The sequence below is a fragment of the Danio aesculapii genome, chromosome 8 (genome assembly GCF_903798145.1).
Source record: "Danio aesculapii chromosome 8, fDanAes4.1, whole genome shotgun sequence".
NCBI lineage: Eukaryota > Metazoa > Chordata > Actinopteri > Cypriniformes > Danionidae > Danio > Danio aesculapii.
Window position 1 is genome coordinate 38,107,871 of NC_079442.1, and position 22,091 is coordinate 38,129,961.

At 36.0% G+C, this 22,091-nt stretch overlaps 2 protein-coding genes across 4 annotated transcripts in view; one reads left to right on the plus strand and one right to left on the minus strand.

Moving 5' to 3' along the window:
* Positions 1 to 2,960, plus strand: part of spata6 (spermatogenesis associated 6) — a 33,808-nt gene extending 30,848 nt beyond the window's left edge. Inside the window, exon 13 of one of the 2 annotated variants that reach the window (XM_056463898.1) lies at positions 1,271 to 2,960. In XM_056463898.1, the coding sequence (XP_056319873.1) occupies positions 1,271 to 1,439 (169 nt within the window). In that variant the 3' untranslated portion in view covers positions 1,440 to 2,960. The remainder of the gene's footprint in view (positions 1 to 1,270) is intronic. The other variant, XM_056463899.1, reaches the window with a different exon arrangement.
* dnttip2 (deoxynucleotidyltransferase, terminal, interacting protein 2) lies at positions 2,863 to 21,488 on the minus strand. Of its 2 annotated transcripts, none has more exons than XM_056463895.1 (7): positions 21,391 to 21,488; positions 7,118 to 9,183; positions 6,834 to 6,972; positions 6,635 to 6,730; positions 3,723 to 3,887; positions 3,388 to 3,497; positions 2,863 to 3,234 (listed from the first exon to the last, which is right to left on the minus strand). In XM_056463895.1, exons 1-7 carry the CDS (start codon positions 21,466 to 21,468, stop codon positions 3,126 to 3,128), a joined length of 2,763 nt encoding a protein of 920 aa, XP_056319870.1. In that variant the 5' UTR covers positions 21,469 to 21,488; the 3' UTR covers positions 2,863 to 3,125. The 2 variants fall into 2 exon arrangements, with proteins under 2 accessions (XP_056319870.1, XP_056319869.1); XM_056463894.1 differs by having other exon boundaries at positions 6,831 to 6,972.
* Positions 21,489 to 22,091: the final 603 nt, after the last annotated feature.

A 22,091-nucleotide genomic window follows, 5' to 3' on the forward strand; every position in this document is an offset into this window, starting at 1 on the left:
AAAAACATGCAACTTAAGTTAATTGATTAATCCAAATCAGCACCATAGACATGCTCCTAGTAAGAAGTTATTTTATAAGAGCATCCATATCTGTTCATTAACTACTGGAGCAGGGGAGTTCGCAAGATCTACCTGAGCTCAAACTCCCCTCGCCTTGCAAACGGGAGGGAGCCCCGGGCTCAAGGATCTTATGAGCTCAGGGCTCTCTCCCGGAACAGCATGCCAAACAAGCTTTATAATCAGTCATCAGCTAAGTGTGAACTCTTGAAATGTAGTTTATGTTAGTAAATGCAATAACTAATACAACCTTAGTGTAAAGTGTTATTAAAACAAAATGGTCATTTTTTGTGTGTTTTTGGTATCATTGTATAAATATTTTTTTTAATAACTGCTTAGACAAATCTTCACACACAAAGCAGTCAGTCTGTGTCTGAAATTGTGTATTGTTGACATTGATTGTCATTCAAACAAAAAAAAAAAACATAATTTGCCAGTTTGCATGTTAAAGAAATAAATAAATAATCAGCGACCGGAATTGGGAGAGAGATCAGTTATGCTTTGATTTCTAATGTTCAATACAGATTGCAGGTTTTTTTTCCATGCAAATTGGCTGATTATGATTTTATCATGTTAACAATCCTGATTCATTTATTTTTTTTCTTCTTTTTACAACATATTGTTAATTGAATACTACAAAATATCTACATTCACTGCTACCTGCAGCACTGTCCCACAATGCATTGCGTTAACATCATGTGCTGATTCTCGATCACGGCAGCACGTATGCACATACTTATCATTTTTCACCAAAATTCATACTATGTAAACAATAAATCTGGCAAAAACTTTCCATGTTGCAGGGAAAGAAGTATTTACAAGACAACATACAATCTATTTTTATTTGGGATAATTTTGTGAAGCTCAAACTAAGAATACCAAAAGCATGTTTTTATTGTCATGCAAGTCAAATTACCATGTTTGAACCATTCTTTTTATCAGTCTGAATAAATACATACATGCTAGAGTAAATACCCTTGCCTAAACAGCCTTAATGACAGCAGAGTTTTCATTAAGTCATACTCTAGTTGTTTAAAAAAAAAATCACAGCATTATATATTTTTTATTTTGCAAAGTGCCTCTTTCCCAGAGTTTTTAGTTTGTTTGTTTGTTTGTTTAACCAGTGACTCCTGATAATGTGAACTTGTTACAGTGAAATGTCCACGCTCATAAATTTTAATTTGACATTCATTGTTGTGTCCTGTTCTTTCAGTAGGAGTATTTCTGGAGAACCATCTGCTCATTTAGACAGCAGAACATTCTGGACCAGCAGAGCGACAGCGCACACAGAGACGTCCCACAGAGCAGCCTTTGAGGACAGTCTGAGCAACATTTACAAAGAGCTCTACACAAACGCATCACAAAACATCTGGACGCAGTGACCACACACAAATGCAACTTTCTATTTCTGGTAAATTAGTTTTATTTTATTTATTTCAATTGTTTTGCCACAAATTTCAGAACCCTGACATCAACTTTCTGAACGTCACTACTATTAATGCAGGATTTCCAGTGTTCAAAACATTGCATGTTGCGTTCATTTCTATAGAGAAGTCTTGCATTTGCAGGATCATTGGTTCACAAAATCCTTTTATCATACAAATACTACAGAAACACAACTTTAGATCACCCATAAACAAGATGCGCATCGTTTTAATAAACAATCATTCAATATTGCGTTTTAAATATGATACAGCTTTTATTATTGTTTATATGTGTAGAGAAAACAGTACAGTGGAAACACTCAACTGAAGTTTTATTTATTCAATCATAATGTCATAATATTTACTGTTAACAAAAGTGTTTCTCACTGCACGTCCCTTTATTAAAAAGCTGACATATGGCATGATGTATAACAACATACTCAAATTACAATTGGATTTCACATTCTAGAATTACTGTAAAATGTCCAATTTTTGTTTACTGTCTGCAAATGTAAAGTTATTTTTGCAATGTTTTGAAAAATATGTGTGTGTTCATATATGGACACATATAATTATTTACACAACAGATATACTATTCTAATTTCAGAAAAAAAACCCCACAATTTTTGCAATATTTTGACATGACATATTTTATGTGTGAAATCAATATGAACTAGTATATCATATGTAATTTGCATATATTTCTATACATCAGATTACTTTTTTGGATATGTGTTTCAGTCAATGCAATTCTGATATTGGTCTGCTGTGATTAGGCTTTCTTGCATACAGTAATGTCAAATATGAAAACGTTGTCTGTAAAAGTGGTACATGGATTAAGGATAAAATAGTTAATAATGTAGTCCAGTTGGGTCGTCTTCTGTAGTAACTGATGTCATTTGATCTATCCTCAAACTTTCATCATCTAAATATGTAATATTGTACATCGGTTCCAATGCAGCAAGAGTAATGCAACATTTAGTTATTATTTAGAGCGCTTGTATCAGTTGCATGTTCATTAAATGAATCCACATTTATTTCAAATGTAATGTTCGAGTTGCATTTTGAAATGGCAGCAATTCGATGTTTAATCTTATTATATTGAAAAGGTGATTTTTAGATCATTGAACAAAGTGTCTTTGACTTTTGTATTTTGTCTGAGCATTTAAAAAAAAGTTCAGTTTTGCAAAAATGTGCAATTTTGACAATGGTTGTAAATTGTGTCTAGAGTTTTAAAAATTGACACCAGAGTTCTGAAATTTGTGGCAAAACAATTGAAAAAAATATATATAAATCAGGGAACAATTTACAGGACAGGAGATAGTACATATTAGTTTTTATTATCAAAAGTATTATTAAATATAGAAAACAAGACAATGCATTAGTATTGGAAGATTTATTGTGAATCCACACCCAGACAGATGTTCTTGATGTAATCCCAAGTGAAAATCAAGCTTTAAAAAGTATAAAATCTTTTTTAATTCTCTGTACAAGTTGCACATTATAACCAAAATAGCCTTCAGAAATTTACTGAAACAAAATATACTGGCCTTTTATTTACAAAGGCTTGACAATTTCTGTTATTTTTGAAAATTAAAAAAAAAAAAAAACAAAGAGGGGAAAAAAAATCTGATTTGCCTGAAATTATTTATTTGTTTTCTTAGAGAACTTGGTGTGCTTCTTTCTGTGCTGCTTGCCAGCGGCCTGTGCTGCTTTTTCTGCCATGATCTCTTGATATCTCCTTTTATTTGAGCTGAAAAGAAAAGAAAAGATGCATTTCAAAACATGACGGTTCATTTAAAACAAGTGAGAACAATCGATAATAAAAACCCGCTGTCAGGAATACAAATAATTTATCACATTTTCCTCCACATAAAGCTAATCAGCCACAGTTTCTCTAACGTACCTTCTAAACTCAGCATCAGCAAGAAGCTCCTCAACAATGGTACGTTTCCTTTGTTTCTTAGGCATTCGTGAATTATAAAAGTCCACAGGGCTGTCAACCACTGTACCAATCTGAAACAAAAAACAGCCAAACTTTACTAGAAAGAACAGAATAATGTGTCATTGTCTGCTGCCTTTAAACACATAAGGCTGTGGTTAATTGGGGTATTTTGATTCCACCATTCTTCGTTTTTTTGTCTCAGGGACAATGGCTTTTCAAAAAGTTGTTTGAGGAAAGAAGAAAAGTCTGTTGCTGATTAAAAAAAAAAAAAAAAAAAAAAAAAACATGCAACCTACCTGAAAGTACTTTGGAAAACCTTCTCTATCGTTCTTCTTGTAGAAGCGCTTGGGGTCCATGGCTGCACGCATCTTCAGTGCCTTCAGGTCATTTTTCAGCTCCTCTGTTAATTCAGGAGCTCTCATGTTGAACCAGCCATCGCCAGTCGTCTTTTCTCTTTCGGCCTGGATACAATAAATATAACAAAGATTTCTTTTAAAATGCAATTGCTAAATAATTCAAATAGAATATCTTAAGTATTTAAAGGGTCACATCACATTCATTACAATTCATTTATATACAAAGAAAATAATGTTGCTCTGTACTTGGTAAATAAAATGCCAAAATATAGAATTATTGTTCCAAACTACAAAACTTTTATTTAGCATGAAAGTCCAGGCCTTGATTTTACCGTTACTTTAATTACAAATGTTTTTTTCTTCTCTTTTCTTCTTGGAATGTTCAAATAAGTGCACTATAAACTGATAAAGCACTACTTATTGTTTTTTTATATTGAAATAACAATAGAGTGGTCATTCATAGGGGTGTCAAAATTAATAGTTTCTTTAATGCAGACGCAAACACTTCGGTATCAGTAGAGTGAAAATCATAAATGGTTATGTACTGACGTCATTTATTACATTATGCATAATATAGCAGTAGCGTACTATGGCGAGGGAGGAGACCACACGTAATAAAACGCTAACTAGTTAAAAAGCAAATAACTGTGCACAATTCACTGGGTGAGTTTGCTGGACAGTCTTTCAGTGACAGCAATACATCAGAACCCAGCCAGGAAAAAATGAAAGCTGTAAACTCTCTCTCTTACTCTCTGTGGCCCCTTTGACCTGCTGGCGTGTTCATGAGTTAATGTTTTATCTCCTCTCTCGGCTGTTACAACAATAATGTTACTTGTGTATCCAAACACGAGCATGTCTGCAGAGCGGGTTTTCTCCACCATGTTGCCATCTATAATGGATCAGCTGATCGCCACAGCCGTTTAACATCGACTCGCTCAATAACGCCCAGAAAGCAAGCAGGATAATATTTACATTCGTTTATTTGCTATAAATGCTCCTGTTGTTCTGTGCATGTACTTTAGTTTTGTTTGATACATTCAAAAAGAGTTTTCTTTGAGCAGGTAAAATTAAAGGTACAGTACATGTATCTGCCTGCTTGCATTAAAGGAAAATATTGTATTACAAATAATAAAGAAATATATTTATAAATTAAAAAATTTATTACAAGAATTATTGTGTTGCTAAGTAAAATTGTTTATGGAAAGCATTGTGAATGCATTGTGATGCACCAATATATCTAATTAAACCGAATCGATGGCATGATAATCATAACTGAACAGAACCGGGAGACCAGTGTAACATGACAAAACTAATTTTAGAAGCATATAAAAAAATATGATAAAATAGACATGAAAAATATAGATGCTGAGAATAAGTTTCCATTAATCGATTGATAGCCAGAAACATACGCTTTTTACAATTAGACTCAAATTTTTGTCATTCAACATTATGCAGATTCTGTTATACCTCTGTATATTTCTAATGAGAGTATTCGGCTGACGACAATAGGGTTGAATGGAGTAGTCGCGACTGTCTCAGGGTCCCTGTACATTTATTTTTTCCTCAAATCCTCCACCACTTTATTTGTTCATTTATTTCTTAGTGTTTAACGCGTAAAAAGACTAAAAATGGCTTAACCAGCCTTCTGGTAGAACATAGAGAGGCCCTGTCTACTGAGTTTAAAGCCGCCTTGATATCTTTGGAAATGAAACTGGACTCAGTTCAAACAGCGTTGCTGGATCAAGGTACGTGAATTACTTCGCTAGAATCTAATGCGACCTTCTCAGTGAGTGAATTCTCTTGCTAGAAGCAGCCCGCTCTGAGCTAACCGAGAGTATTCTGCTGACATGAATAAACATGTAAGAATTGGGTTTTTTCTTCTTCATATAAAGTGATGCTCAGCACTGACAAATATTTGTTTAACTTAATTCAAGTCAGAATTATTAGCCCCCCTGTTTATTATTTTTTTCAATTTATGTTTAACCGGGAGAGGACATTTAACACATATCTAAACATAATAGTTTTAACTCATTTCTCATAACTGATTTATTTTCTCTTTGCCATGATGACAGTAAATAATTTGACTAGATATTTTCTATACAGCTTAAAGTGACATTTAAAGGCTTAACTGGGTGTTGATAAATCAGAATTCTATTATAACAACTTGTTGCTTAAGAAACGTTTATTATTAAATATTGCCTAATAGCTTGGTGGAAAGTGTAATACATTTTTAGGATTATTTGACAAATTATTCAATCATATAAATATCATATACATTTTATATGTGTATACAGTTCAAGACAAAACTGTTAGCTCTCCTATGAAAAATTTCCCAAGTGACATTTAACAAAGCAAGGAAATGTTCAAGGTTTTCCTATAATTATTATTATTTTTTTGGACAAAAGTCTTAAGTTATGACCAGAATAACAGCAGTTTTATTATTAATTATATATATATTTTAAATAATTTTTAAAGATCAGTGTTATTCACTTTAAATTACCCTATTTTTTTCTGTACTTGGTTAATTAGCCAAACCTAACTAACCTAGTTAAGCCATTAAATTGCATTTTAAGCCGAATACTAGTATCTTGCAAAATATCTAGTCAAATATTATGCTCGGTAATCATGGCATAGACAAAGAAATTGGTTACTGGAAATTATTTATTAAAATTGTTTAAAATGTTTTAAAAATCTGTTAAACAGCAGTAGGGAAATGTTTGAAGAATTAAAAATTCACAGGAGGGTTAATATTTTGCCTTCAACTACAACTTTGGTAATGCAGGATTTGAGTAACCTTTAACTAGTCCAACAGACAATCATTAAAAAAAAAAAAAAAATACAAATCTGCCCACCTTGCGTTTGAGTTTAGCTGCGTGCTTTGATTCCTTGCATGGTGGCACAGCATCTTTCTTCTCAAAACCCGGAACGATAACACTCTTCTTTAACAACTGCACAAGACATACAGCATTTTAATACATTATCAGCTCCACTAAATTCTTTGAAATTATGTTCAATCAAATGTTACAATCAGAACAACGTGTGACTTATTACCTCATCCTGACCATCCACGTCCTTCTGGGCCTTCAAAACCCTGGAAAGAGTCTTTGGTTTGTTGCCATCAAAACTGACGTACAGACCACCAAGCTCCTTCAATTTCAAACCTGTGTCAATGGAAGTAGAGAGTTGCATCCTGAGGAGAAGAGAACAAACAGAAGTTGTTTTGGTACTGAATATAAATCAATCAATCAATCATCGCTCAAATCATAATTTACAAAATCACGTTTCAAATGTTTTTGTTTTATATATTATGATTTTATATAGTGGCGATAACTTACAGAGGCTTTTTGGGAGCAAAAAGAACCTTTGAATCTTCATCATCCTCATCATCTCCTTCCTCATCAACATAGTCCTCCTCTTCATCCTCTTCCTCAGTTTGCTTGGCATCCACATAGTACTGGTCTTCAGGTCGTAGCCCAGGTCTAGTGTCTATGACAAACAGTCCATTACCATGAGCCTCTGCTTCTTCTGGCATCGGTTCATTATCAGGACAAATTAAATCATCTTCATCTTCCTGTGAACCACCCTCTTCTTCTGCAGACAGACCTTCGTCACCACTATCCTCATCCTCACTGCTGTCCAGTAAACTGATCATTTCCTTTTGAGCAGAACGCTCCTTAGATGATTCTTGTGCGGTGCTCAAATCTACTCGAGTATGTGAGCTTGTAGAAGGGCCAGCATCAGAGTCATCATCAGTTGTTTTAATCAATTCATTTGATTCCTCTGTAACAGTTACACCTTTCTTCTTCTCAATCAGAGCTGGTTCTGGATCTTCTTGAGTGGCTTTTACCTCTTCCGCTGGTTCAGGTGATGATTGATCCTCAGCAACCTCCTCAATCAGGACTACATTTGTTTGGATGGTTTCCTCTTTTGAGGACTCTGATGATGTTTGAACCTCTGCATTCTCTTCAACCTTGACTGAAGCTTCTTGAGTGGTTTCCTCTTTTGCAGGTTCAGAACATGTTTGAACTTCAGCCATCTCCTTAACCATGGCTGTATCTTTTTGGTTGGATTCAGTTTTTTCAGGCACAGCACATGTTTGATTGTCAAAGGCTTTCTCAACCTTCTCTGGGACTTCTACCATAGACTCTGAATGTGTTTCCGCAAACCCTGCTTCTTTTAATGAAGTTTCAGTTCCTGATTCTTTTGTTTCAGTTCCATGATCCCCAACTTCTTGCGAATTGCTTTGAACTTTCAGCATCTCAACAGGCTCATCCTGAACTATAGTAGTATCTTCAGCTCCCTCCTCATTAATGGTGCACTTTTGAGCTTCAACGGTTTCCATGGTCATGGTTTGATCCAGTTGTTCTTCAGGTGCTTGAATACCTTCATGATGAGTTTCAAGTTGCTCATCTTCATTTTGTTCCTCAGACATGGCAGCAGTAAACACTTTAGCTTTACTTCTCGTCCTGCTTACAGGAACAGCACGATTACTGCTTGCAGACCCAGTTCGGCTACTACAAGGTGTTCCTCTTCCTCTTTGAGGGCTCGGGCTCCCATGAGAGGTGCAGATGTCAGTAGCTACCGATTCGGAATCAGATTCGCCAACTATGGTGTCACCTTTTGGCTGGCGCCTAAGGGATCTCCAGGGACTCATGCTGGGACCAGACTTGCATCCATCAGACTCATCATCATTAACTCCTGTTTTTCGCCTACGCCCTCTTGGCTTCCTGGACACTGGAGAAGAAGGGGCATCTGTGGTTTCTTCCAAGTTCATAGGGATCGGCTCGGTCACTGTCACCTTCTGGTTTCGTGTAGATCTGCGCACCACAGATCCACGAAGGCCAGAAACACTGGAGGAGCATGATTCTGGTTCAGACTGATCTGCTTCTCTAATGGGAACAGCAGTTTTTTGATGGCTCCTTGTCATCCGTTGAGTGTCCGTACCTTTGGTGAGTGACACGGCAGAACTGCAAGACTCAGCCCCGGAGGCATCTGCATCTTTTGCAGATGCTGAAGTCAAAACTCGTTTTCTGAGGCTTCGTGGGGCAGTGCGGGAATGGGTCGCTGACGCTGCTGACGAGCAGGATTCAGCTTCAGACGCCTCTTCAATGGTGCGCTTCTCTCTGACTGCAGTTCTCCGGCGGGTTCTAGGTGTGGGCTGTACACCGGAAGCTACGGAGCAGCAGGATTCTGATTCAGAAACATCCGCTTCATGAGTAGAGTCTGGGTGCTTTTTGTTAACAGTGAGACGTGTGGATCTTCTAGTGTCTTTCTTAGGTGGACTTGCTAGGGAAGAGGCAGTACTGTCATCCTTCGGCTCATCTGGCTGGGAATCAGACTGGGACTGATTTTCCTCCGTCAGCGTCTTGCGTCGAGTTCTTCTGGTCGAAGGAGTAGACTGCTGCATGAACAAGAAGATTAGCCTTACATTATTATCAAATTCATTTACATACCTTCATGTGATTTAAATGCCTTTTTTGTACATAATGTGTAGCATTACATTTGTTTTCTAAACCTTTAATATGAACATCTGACAACACTGGAAAAGTTAAAGGGTCATGAAACACTAAAACACATTTTTCAGGTGTTGACGGTAATATACATGTCCCATGTTGCTAAAAACACTATTAGGACACATATTTTACTAAAAAGTGCTTGTTTTGAGCAAATTCGTTCTTCCGGTTTAAAAATAAATTTTGAAGCAACGTCACAGCGATGAGATCATTGTGTGAATTCCAGTAGGGATGCACCGATACCATTTTATTGAAACCGATCCGATCTCGATACCAAAATTCTGAGTATCGATCCATACAGATCCGATCCCAATACAGTGCCGGGTTTTTTTTTTTTTTTTTTTTTTTTTTTTAAGCGTAATAGCCTACAGTTTCTAGCTCTGGTGCTAAACTCAAATAATATTTCTTCTTTAATAAAAATAACAGACCTATAGGCCTACTATAATCTACCTAAAACATGATGCTTGCTGTAAACTAGGCTACATTTGAGCATTTGGGTTATTCTCACAAAACCATTAAAACAACATGGCACTTAAGATTTTACATATAAAATATAGAATTTTGGTAAAACAAAAAACATTAGAATAAAGACAAAACTTTTCTCTACAAAGCACAATGGGTCATTTCAACATAATTTAATTATGATCATTTTCTACTGAAATTCTCATTACTAATCCTAACCCTGTCCAGGTATGTTTGACTGTGTGTTATGTAGTAAATTAAACAAATTAGCATGAAAACGTCAGCATAAAAACAATTGAATTGTTCTAATAGATTATTTTACATGACAGAACAAATAGTTTACAGAATTTTTATGTATAATGATCGAGAAAAAGCTGAAAAATCATGTGTCCATGATAGATGTTCTCATCCTCCATACTGTTTAAAAACACAAAGAGTTTAAATAAAGTTTAATTTTGAACGAAGGAGCACATGGGTCAGTTGTTTCAAGATGGCTGCCAGAAAAGAACATCTTTTATTTTTCTCCAGTTTAATATAAAATTTTCTCGTCAAAATGGTTCCACGACTTTTTGATTATCATTACCAAAACAGGTAGTTTTCTATGTTTACATAATTGTTAGATTAAAATTTTTTTGTGAAAAAGAACTTTTCTAAAGTCTTAATTATATGCACAGAGTAAAAACTGCTTAATCATCATAGCTTCCCTATTATTAGCAAAACATATTGTGGCACCTCATTCTCCGCAACTCTTTTCTCATACCGCAACCATTTAAGGACAGTTGTGGTAGAGACAACGTCTGTTTCCCGAATGAGAATTTAAATTCAAAGCAGTTATTTGAATCTAGTATGAAATTTACTTAATGTTAATTTTAAAATGTACTAACTGTTAATATTTTGCTTTGATTTGTTTCATTTTAGACAGTCAGCAAGTGAAAAAAGACATTCTTTATTAAAGGCAAGGTTGGGAAAATCTGTACAGCAACCCAGAACTACTTGAAGAGTACAGAAGGAAGGAAAGAGAGGGGTTAGATTTGGAAATGTAGATCAGCAGGTGTAATTACTAAAATATAAGTCTACAGTGTTAGGAAATGTAGTCATCAAAGTTAATAATTTAGTTTTAATCTGCACACACAGTGTACAACTGCACACACACGCGCACACACCATTAAGTCAAATACGGACGTTCAGAAAATATTTTGTTTGCAAAAATACTAATTCACCATGATGCTGAAAAAAGTGCACAAGAGGTGACACTAAGTGGGAAAAACAAACACACTGTTATCATACAAAGTTAAGCCTTTTGTGTAGTCTTTTTATAGCTATATGTAGTTTTCTGTAATCAAAATACAAAAATGAACACTTCAAATCACCTTGTCAAACAATAAATATGGAAACCTTGTCAGAAAGAAGTATTTTAGCTTGTCTATATGTATATTCAAATCCACAATTCCTTAATAATTCCTAAACAAGGAATTGACAAGCAGCATTGTAGAGATACTAGAAACTAGTGGTTACACCATGTCATTGCATGTATTCTTTCTTTTTAAGACCAGATGGTGTATTGTTTTTGTTTTTAAATGGCAGTTTCTATTTTACCTGGGAATACCAAGTAATATCTGTGGACTGCAAAAAAAGAGGCATAACTAAAAAGGGGGTGTAATTTGTAATAAGTTAGAGAGGCGTAACTTGCAGTTATCGAGATCCCATTGAACCATGTGAGATGTCACAACGAGATGTTGACAAGATGGCGGAAAGACATACAAGGGAACATTTTCAGCAAATGTTTTCATAAGTTCTCTCCAAATTTTTCTACAACTGATTCAATTGAAATATTAAATTAATTCATTTAGGAACTCGCTGACTTCTTCGAGTGCATCAAGTATGAAAGCCTCCACAAATCGTGGCTGTACATTAATATCTGTGGTAATTGGGTTTAGGTGTGGAGTAGGTGTAGACATTAAAAACTAATGTACATCGACATCTTGCCAACAACATAGTTTTCACATGTAGATCTCCATAACGTCAAGTTACGCCTCTACTACAAGTTACACCCCCTTCATGTTATGCCCCTGTCTTGCAGTCAGCAGACAGACACGACTTGGAAATACTGCACTTAATTAAACATAATTAAATATAATAATGGCAAAATGCCATTGTTTTCAATGGGGAAACTGTTTGTTAATTACTGCATAAATATAAATGTTACCATCCAATGTCCATTAAGTGTTATTTTTTTTTTCAATTGTTTGCTTTTCAATGCATGTGCATAGTTTACAAATGATGTCCTTTCAGGTTAGCCACATCATTTTGAAAATGCATCAGGTTTTATCAAAATATATTTTAAAAAAACTGTTGTCAGTTATGTAAGGTGTTTCGGTAGTTAGAAAAAACAATCAAAATAAAAAACCCTGTTAATTTAAAAATCAGTGTTATTTCAGAATCTCAAGTAACTCCACATGATATGTTGCGGTAATGAGATTTTTTATTACTTATTTTGGAAATTATGCTCAAAAAGGTACTAAATGATATGTATATATGTTTTAATTAATGTTGACAAATGCTCCAGACTTTGTTTCAATTATCTGCAAAAACAAAAATTTAATTTAAACATTTTTAAAAATTCATGTTTTTGTGAGAATCACCCATTTGTTATGACATTGAAATGATCTGTTGGGGTCCATTTTATGGTTCGTTTTTAATAACAACATTTTTCTTTGAAATCTGCAATAGGCTACCACTATTGACTGTAGGGCTGCACGATTCTGGCTAAAATAAGATTTTTTTTTGCCCAAAATCAAGATTATGATTTTCTCTTTTATGATTATGTAGGTGTAAAATAAAGGTTAATTTGAGTAGGCTATTATTATTGTTAATTCTAAAAACATATGGTAAAACAACAACAATAATAATATTAGGCCGATGTGTAGGTCTACTGCTAAATTTTGTAGACTTGGAATGGTGGACTTGAACAGACTTTCAGTATGTCCTGTTTGTTAATTCACAGTAAAGTGATGACATCAGAATACTACTATTCATAATTCTGATGTTGAATTATTATGTTTAAGACATATGCATGTCATTTGTCATTGACAACATTACTGTACCATTTTTTCAATGGTAAAATGAGACATTTGTCATTATCAGATTCCCTCTTGCATAATATTCAACATTATACAGGCTAGAGTAGTTATACTGACACTGTTAAACATTTATTTTCATGCAAAAAACACTGTGTTAGCTATGAAAGAAAAACATGTCAAATGCTTGTCGTAATCATAAATGTAAAATGCGTTATGATCATTTAAAACCTTTCACTTTCATTTCTGAGTGGGGCTCATGGCTGCTGTCACTGTGAGAAAAAACACACATGCAAATCATACCTCACGCACGCCCCTCAAACGATCACTCTGTACAACAAACTGAACGTTATTTACAACTTTATTAGAAGTTATTCACAGCCTATGCAGTTTCTGTTCACTGAAGGCATCATTGGCGTGCGCGCGCGTTGTCGGAAGTAAACAAATAGCTCACAGTCAGCTCACGTGTGATTTCGCGACCGCAAACACATGATTACATTAAGACAGAAATTATATTTTTGGGTAAATTATACCTTATAAATACTATATGTGACACTTTTAATGCCATTTGCAGGTGTCCATGTTGCTGTGAAAACTTTATGCTTCTTTAAGGCGACCGCCTATGCTTCCCTCCAGACCTTGAAAATAGCTGAATCGTAGAAAAGCTGAATTACGGGTCGAATCGAGATTGTGATCTTTTTTCGATTAATCGTGCAGCCCTAATTGACAGTATTCGTTGCTAAAATAACCAGCCTTTTAGCAAAGCCTGATATTATCATAGCAGCTGGATGCGTGAATTAAAGCACTGAGACACCGCGCGCAGCCCTCTGGTATCTGCAGACACTTAAAACAGCAGCACAAAGGGAAGAAATCAGTGCGTTGAGGATCTGTCCATTGTATTATTGAGCCTTTTCTAATATAAAGTTTCAGGTAGGCCTACTTTGAGTGTGAAGAGCAGGTGAAAACCCACTCTACTCCAGTGTTGTTAATGAGATCTGCTGATCTATCAGGCACAGCGCAACATGATTTAGAAACAGCAATGAACTCCTTGTTGCAGGTCAAAATGAAACCATTTAATTCAAAACTAAAGGCATTTCTCCACTGATTACCTAAACTAATAGGAACAAATAGTGTTGGAGAAAACTTTGTGTTGTCATGAACGCGACACGCAGTTTGAATCGTGAATGAATGGAGAATGACTGATGGGCGCGGCGGCAGAAAGCACTGAACTGAACAAGAATGTAACCACGTGAATATTCATCTGTGCTTCACATTAAACTACAGAATGGCTTCAGAACATTTGGGATATAGTAGACCTACTTGACAACTTTCTAGTGCCTTATAATAGCTACCTTCATGGTTTATTTGGCTTATAAACACAGAACATATGCGCACACGCAAGATCGGATTTGGATCAGTACCAGCTCACCGATACCCAATACAGCAAAAATATGCAGTATCGAACCAATATCTGATCCAAGTATCGGGATCGGTGCATCCCTAAATTCCAGTGTGGAGATTTGCTGTCTGTACCTTCCTGTACAAAGTGATGTCATTGAGTTTTCATCATTAACTCGTGAGAAAGACTTTGTTCGAACCAATCAGCGCGCTCTATTGTGAATGAGATGCAACTTCATTAATATGCATGATATAGCTTTGAAGACTGTTTTGACCTGTTAAAGTGTTCAGAGAGATGCCACGTTGTGTTGTAATCAAAACAAGTGGAAGTAGAAGAATTGTTTGAAGACATGGGTCATCAGTAGGGCTGGGTATCGAGTTCGATAGTTTTTAAGCACCGACCGAATCGTCTTGATACTATTGAGTATCGAAAAAATCTTTTTTGTTTGGTACCAAATTTCGATACCCAAGGGTATAATCTTGTCAACGTCAGTGAGCACCACTTGGAGAAAACCTGCATCCTTAACGTGCCCGGATCAAATGCTGGTGATTGGCTGCGCTGCGGCGAGGCTGTCTTGAAAATCAATAGTTTACGGCGGTTAAACCCACTCGCCCAGAGCTTGTCAAATTGTCAAACAGACATACAAAATCAGTTAACTTTAAGCATTTCTTGCTACCGTTAAAGTTTAAGGCCCCGTTTACACTGCAGTTAAATGTGACCCAATTCTGATTTTTTGTTCATATGTGACACAGATCGGATCTGTTCTATGTCCGTGTAAACAGGAAAAAAAAACGCATGCATTCGGATATTCAGCGATCGGTATCAGGTCTCCTTCATATGTGGAAATAAATCAGATATAAATCGGATATGTGACAATGTGACTCATGTAAACAGGCAGATCAGATTTATTGAGGCGTTCTGTTCTGATCATCATTAAACTTGTGACAATGTGGTGCTTCTCCGCGGTTTAATGATGTAGAAGGAAGAGCGCGTGTTGAGATTCCGACGCGGTAAACAACAACAACAGAGGAAACATGGAGGAAAGTTGTCAGTCGCCACAATTTGCTCCCACCAGACCTGAGATCTCTCTCTCGTACCCTCACATTCCTCTGAATGATGGGAGTACATCATAAAGCATATAAACCATTAGCGCAAGCTGCGATGACGGCCTTTTCCCACCTCCTCCGCCTCAAAATCATTTTAAAGTTGGGCGAACTTCGTGTTGTAACTTTCGCTTTTTGTCGCTAATAATACACTCACTGCGGGCTACACAGAACAACTTTATTCTCTCCAACAACACCAGTGCGCACACAGGCAAAGGCTACATCTTCAGCTACACACACACACATCAGGGCCATACCATTATGTAAACTGCGTGGGAGTAAATCTGGACTGAACCATTAACTGCTTATACTTCGCATATTTCGCAGAGCTATAAACAAGACAGTTTCTTCCATCGTGGCTAGTGTGGCACATATGCTAAAACCAGTAGTAAGCGACCATCAGAAAAGTGCTTTTTTTTTTTTCTTCGAAAACAAAACCAACTTAACCCTGCTGAGAAAGACGTGACATAATATCACAATAATGCAGCGTTTTAACCGCCTAATGCCTAATTTATGTTTTAGACATGTAAATACAAACACATACTAGTAAAACAATACATTTAGAGTTGTAAAACACACAAGAAAGTCTAAAAATCCATTCAAATATAATTTGCAGATGTGTTTTATTCATATCAGATACACATAGTGAAAGTAACTATAAAGGTGAATCTACTCCTCTCCAAGTTCACCAGCCACTTGCATGTATTTGGGGAGTAACTGGTGAATTTATGTGCTGAATCCTGCTTGTTCTGCTTTTTATGAATGATGGCGATGCCCATCTGACATTATAGATCACGATCACTTACATGTTTATGTGAAATGGTAAAACTTCTGTTTAAAATTAGATCTCATTAAGATTATTTTTCTTACCCAATTCACAAATAATTTAACTTGTTTTAAGCAAACAATCACTTAATTTTGAGGTGGGTTTATTTCAGAAAACTAGACATGATTTCTTATGCTATTTCATGTGTCTAGTATGGATCTTGATTTTAAAATATTGAGATATTTGGATTGAAAACAGGTTAAACTACTTCGTTTTTTATTTTATTATTATTATTATTATTATTATTATTATTATTATTATTATTATTATTATAACAGCTCCGGGATGAGCGTTTTTGAATAGTTGAAAATTAATGTTTTTTTATTCATCGATTAATCGAAAAAATAAAGCGACAGATTAATCGATTATTAAAATAATCATTAGTTGCAGCCCTACTATTTTGTTCCTACCGTTTATAAGGAGTCTAAACAGTGGAGGGTGAATAAATTACATTATTTTAATTTTGGGGTGAACTATCCATTTAATGCGAGTTACATTTGTGTAAGAAAAGTAGGATCGATTGCAGAAAAATTCTTTTTTTAACTGCTAAGTTAATAAACCAGATTAAAAAAAATGTTCATCACAATATGGGAAAATAGTAATTACCAGTGGTGGAGGTAACTACCCACATTAATGCAAGTACATTTTGGGGGTATTTGTACTTTCATGAGTATAATTTAAGGTCTGTAATTTTACTTATACTTGAGTACAAATTAAGCTGAGTAATTTACTATGTTGCTTTTAAAATCATAATTCGTAACGGAGTACTGTAATTGAATTAATATTTCAACCACTGACTTCGGAAGCCAAAAAAAAAATAAATCTCTTCTTAACGGACCAATGAAAAGCCTGGTACATTATTTGAACCGAAAAACAATTTCAGGCTACTGCAGATTTACGTGAGCTGACCGTCATCATACAGTCACAAAGTTATCGATTGACAAATGGATATTCAAGACAGCAGTAATGAATCTGAAGAACGCAGAAATGAGGAAGAAATAGCAGAGGATGAATGCCCATGGCCACACCCGGAGGAGCTGTTCACCTACAGGTACATAGGGAAGAAAGGGGACAGCTGTGCTGATGCAGTGTGAATAGCTATGTTATCATCTAAAAATGCTAATTAAATGTATGCCTAAAACTGGAATATCGCATAAAAGACGTGTGAATAAAGCAGCGTTTCCGTCCAACAAGTCAAAGAGAACTAAATCGCCACTTCTTGATGAACTGGCGACAAATATCAAAAATAAAAACTGAATTTGCTGCAGTAGGAGAAGCTGCGGGAATATATTTTCTTCATTTATTAAATGACATGCGCCTCAAAAGGCAATCCTGACACACAGTGAACGCGAGCTGGCGTTTGAAGGTGCGAGACACAGAGTGCAAACGCTTTTTACAATTCTGGAGGTCATAAATAATATAATATAATAAAACTAATACTGAAATGGATAAGGCATTTTAGAATGACCAAAACAACACGTATTAAAAGACAAAGACTGTGTCTCTCTGGAAATACTATATCATAAGTTCTGTTACAGACAGTACACCAGGTTCTTAAAGTCTACTGGAACTGTTACACAGACATCAGAAGACTACTGTTTTTTTGTTGTTTGTTTTTTTTGCATTTTAAAACTACTTAATACTTTAAAAAATGATCATTTCAAAAGCTTAACATTAATCTACATAGGCCACTTGTTACAATAATTCAGCATAATAGAATATCTAGTCATTTGTGAAGGTAAAAGAATGTTGAAATAATTTGTCAAGGTATTTTCCTTCTGAAGAATAAAAAAAAACTCAATTTGCTTGGTCAGTTGCTTTTAGTTTGTACATGTACAAAATATATGCGCTCCAAATATAGAAGCCAGTGTAATAGTTACAGAACATAAATAATATTTATGTTTTTATTAAAAATGAGCCAACCTACGATGTAAGCTACAAGATCTTCTCTGAGAGAGTCATCCACCATTGAATAATTGGAAACCAAGAGGTGTCGACAATAACACGGCTAAGAAGAATAAGGTAAAGAGCCATGAAGATCTTGATGCTTCAAACTACAGGTAATTTAAATACCATAAGTTTCATTTGTAGCTTCGGAATGAACATTTATGCAACCTTTGTTTCTCACAAAATAAGTAATCATAATGTGATAATAATAATCATATTTTATCATAATAAGCTGACAATGTTTTTTTATATTTTGTGATTGTGATCATCATTTACTGTAATTTTTTAATTTCAGGCAGGATAAATTAAAGTGGAGGCTATCCCATGATTTCCCCCAGCTGGTGTTTCACTCTCCTAACCAGTGCAACATCTAATGAATTGGTTTTAGTTAAGACCCTTTCTGCAGATTGGTAGAACCAATACCTCATCCATCAGGTACAGAAACAACTGAATCAACGGACGTAACTAGCCAAAGTGATGGTGAAAGCACAGCAAGTAGAATAGCTGGTACTGCACAGAACACTTTAGTGCGGCATTGATTCTAAAGAGAATTGTAGATGACTCTCCTTGTATGACATGTCTATGGCCACCCACATCTGATGATTTAAATATTAGTGCAGCAAAATCTGTTGTGCCATTTGAACTGGTTAACCTAATTTCATGGATTATTGGTGCAACTGAAGAACCAACACTGGCCCATTATGTTGATATTCCAGATGATTTGAACCTGAAAGTGATCTCCATTTGCCACAACCATTGTTTATCTTGCATCTAAGGGCCCGGAGCAGACACCTAAATCAGTAGCCACATTTCCACTATCGGGCCAGTGCGAGCCAGGGCTTTAATCGGGCCAGGCCGGGCCAATAGCCCGGGTGGTTGAGAAATGAGGCCGAGATCATGTCGCGTTTCCACTGTCGGGCTAGTTGCTCGCAGCGCGTCACGCAAACACCGCCCCCAGAACGTCCCCCGAATCAAACGTCACACAACCCATCACACAACCCGCCCACTTCAGCGGGAACAAAAAACTCAAATTATAACCACAAACACAACCTGGCATCACTACGAGAGCTGGAAGATGGAGAACACCAAAGCGATTGCTTTTTTACTGTTTGTGGTCTGTTGGAGTAAGGCCAGACAGCGATCCCTGGATAAGGACATTCGAGTTTGGCGGCATTTATTTTTTCTTCTTCTTAGTGAGTTGATCAAGCGCGATAGCAAAACAAATGTAAGGGAAGAAAGCATCTTGTCTCCTCTTTACCTGACAGGAAAACTCCGCCTTTGTACGTAACCCCGCCCCGAAGCCCCAGTTGGCCCTCCTAGGCCCAAGGTATTCGGCGGGCCGAAAAAGGCCGGACGCTAGCCCCTAGGAAGCCCCGCTTTGGCCCAATTACGCCCCGGAAGTGATAGTGGAAACGCGACTAGCCTTGGCTCGCTCGCTTTAGGCGCGATAGTGGAAACGCGGCTATTGTGTCTGGGTGTAACTGTTTGGTAAGAAAGGATCATATAATGTTAGTCTTTAATCAAGCTATATATGCCAAAGCTTGTAGTGATTGAATTAGATGAGTTTCACACATGCATGTCCTACCTGGGCATTCTGAGGAAAAGGTTTGGAGATGCAGCACTGCAGGATATACTCATTGATTCAGAAGTTGTTGCTCTAGGATCTATCAATGGAGTGATGAGTGGTCATCACTATAACCACAGCATGAGGGCACACAAACATCTGTATGAGAGTCTGCAGCTCATCAGATTTTTCAGTTTCTTAGACTCTTTTCCACCAGAAGACTGAGATGAGTGTATGACTGTCATAAGTGAGATCTCATGTGCATTCCAGAACAGGACAATGGATATTTTGTAAGAAAATTACAAATTTGTCAAAATGTGTTTTTAAAATGTAGCTTTCAGGTTCTGATGATAGTGATAAGGATAGTAGTGATGAGTAACAATGATATGTGTCACATGTTAGTTTGATTTGAGCTGTAATAAAGCTTCTGTACAATTGTACATTTTTGTGCAGGAGATCAGCATTTCTGTCATTTTAGCCAACTTGAACCAAAACTCTTTTTATTTTTAATTTTGTGTTATACCCAAGTGCTTACTGAACACTTTTGAAAAATAAAACATAAAAAACAGTTTAAGTTCAAATATCTTCTTCAGTTTTATTTAGTGCCAATCTGTAAAGCTATGGTGGGTTGTAAAACAAAATGCTTCATTTCATGGTCTTCATTTAAAATGGAGTAGATTAATGCACCAGTGCTTGTCTCATATATGTAGCTACATGCATAAAAGTGGATTTGACACATATTGTATGTTGCTAAAATGCATATTAATAAAGTTCAGGGCCAAATTAGCAGCATAAGATTTTCATTTTTTGTAAATTCCTAATTATACACATTTATGCATCTTGACAATAAACTGCTGTATTTTTTTAGGAGAACTTTTACCATAAAATCCATAAGGGTGCCGTCTACCCAGAAATTCATTTAAAAAAAAGTAGTGCCCAGATGTGGGAACGAAAATCATTTTCTACCCACTTTCTCTAGGTTCACCTTATGGCCTCACAGTACAAGAAACGGTCTCTTATAGGGTTGGATCCTACTAGAATTGCCATTACAATGAATAAATAACACAGGTGAAATATATATTCTGACTATCCACTAGATTCTGGAGCGATAAGCTTTGATAACTTATCCTTTAAGTGTGGACTTTTTCCAGTGTTTTTATTACACATCACAACATTGTGATTATCACATCATAAACACAAATAACGGCTGGGTTGTGTGAGCAGAAAAACAAAGAAAGAACAGAACTTAAATTACTTAACATCACTTTCAAATAAAGGTTGGGATTTAGGTTTTAGATTTACTGCATATAATCTAATGGCATTGCAAATGCTTTTGCAAATGCCTGGACTGTAATTACTGATGAAAATCATTCATATTGTGATGGCTGCACCACAAAATATGAACACTTCACGCTATAGGAATATCACACATGGCGAGATATGGCTATATTAATGCAGTCATGCTAAATATATAATAACAGTGTACGACTTATATTCGACTTAGGGTGTAAACAAACAACACAAACTATTAACAAGCAACATTCTCTAACAGTGACCGTTATTTAGAAGTCCGTCGCGTTATCCACACATGTTTGCACACACACGCGGCTTTGTATTTAACCATGAATACAAATAAAACGACACAAAACAATCTCACACTGAACTCCCGCTAATAAAAACATCGACAACTATTAAAATAAAAAATTGACAAGCATACCGTAGTGTTTCCAGAGTTTTCATCGCTGGTGTTTTTCACCGGGGAGCCCGCGCGTGTTCCTCTTCTGGTGGCCACCATCTTGCCACTGTGGCTTTCGACGCACTTCCGCCCACATGCTCTAAATGTACAGACACGATTAATCGATGCACGAAAGCGAACAGAATAGAGCGTTGGGTGAGTTGCAAATGATGATATGGATCCGCGTCTTGGTTCTACCTACTGAAAACGACACGTTTTTTAATAATGTACATTTAAATGTGTGTTGTATAAAGGGAAGCGTGTTTAATAGAGTAAAGTGGAAACCTGGGTCTTCGAGACATGTTTTTTATTTTTTACATACTTACCCGAGCCATTGTTTTTGCTTGGTTCCTGTTTATATTCACGGTGTTTTGTCTACTCAGTGTGTGTATATACACATTGGTATGTGTTATTAAATGAACAGTTCAACAAAAATTTACTAACAGTTTATCACCCTCAAGTGATTCCAAACATTATGAGTTTAATTCTGAATGTTTTGATAATGTTGTAAACTGTTAATCATTTACATTCAAAGTAGGAAAAACTAATAGTATGGCAGTCAATGGTTACAGGTTTCCAACATCCTTCTAAATTTCTTCTTTTGTGTTCAACAGAAGTTTAAAAAAAATAATAATAATGAAACAGGTTTGATACAAGTGGAGGGTGAGTAAATTACATTATTT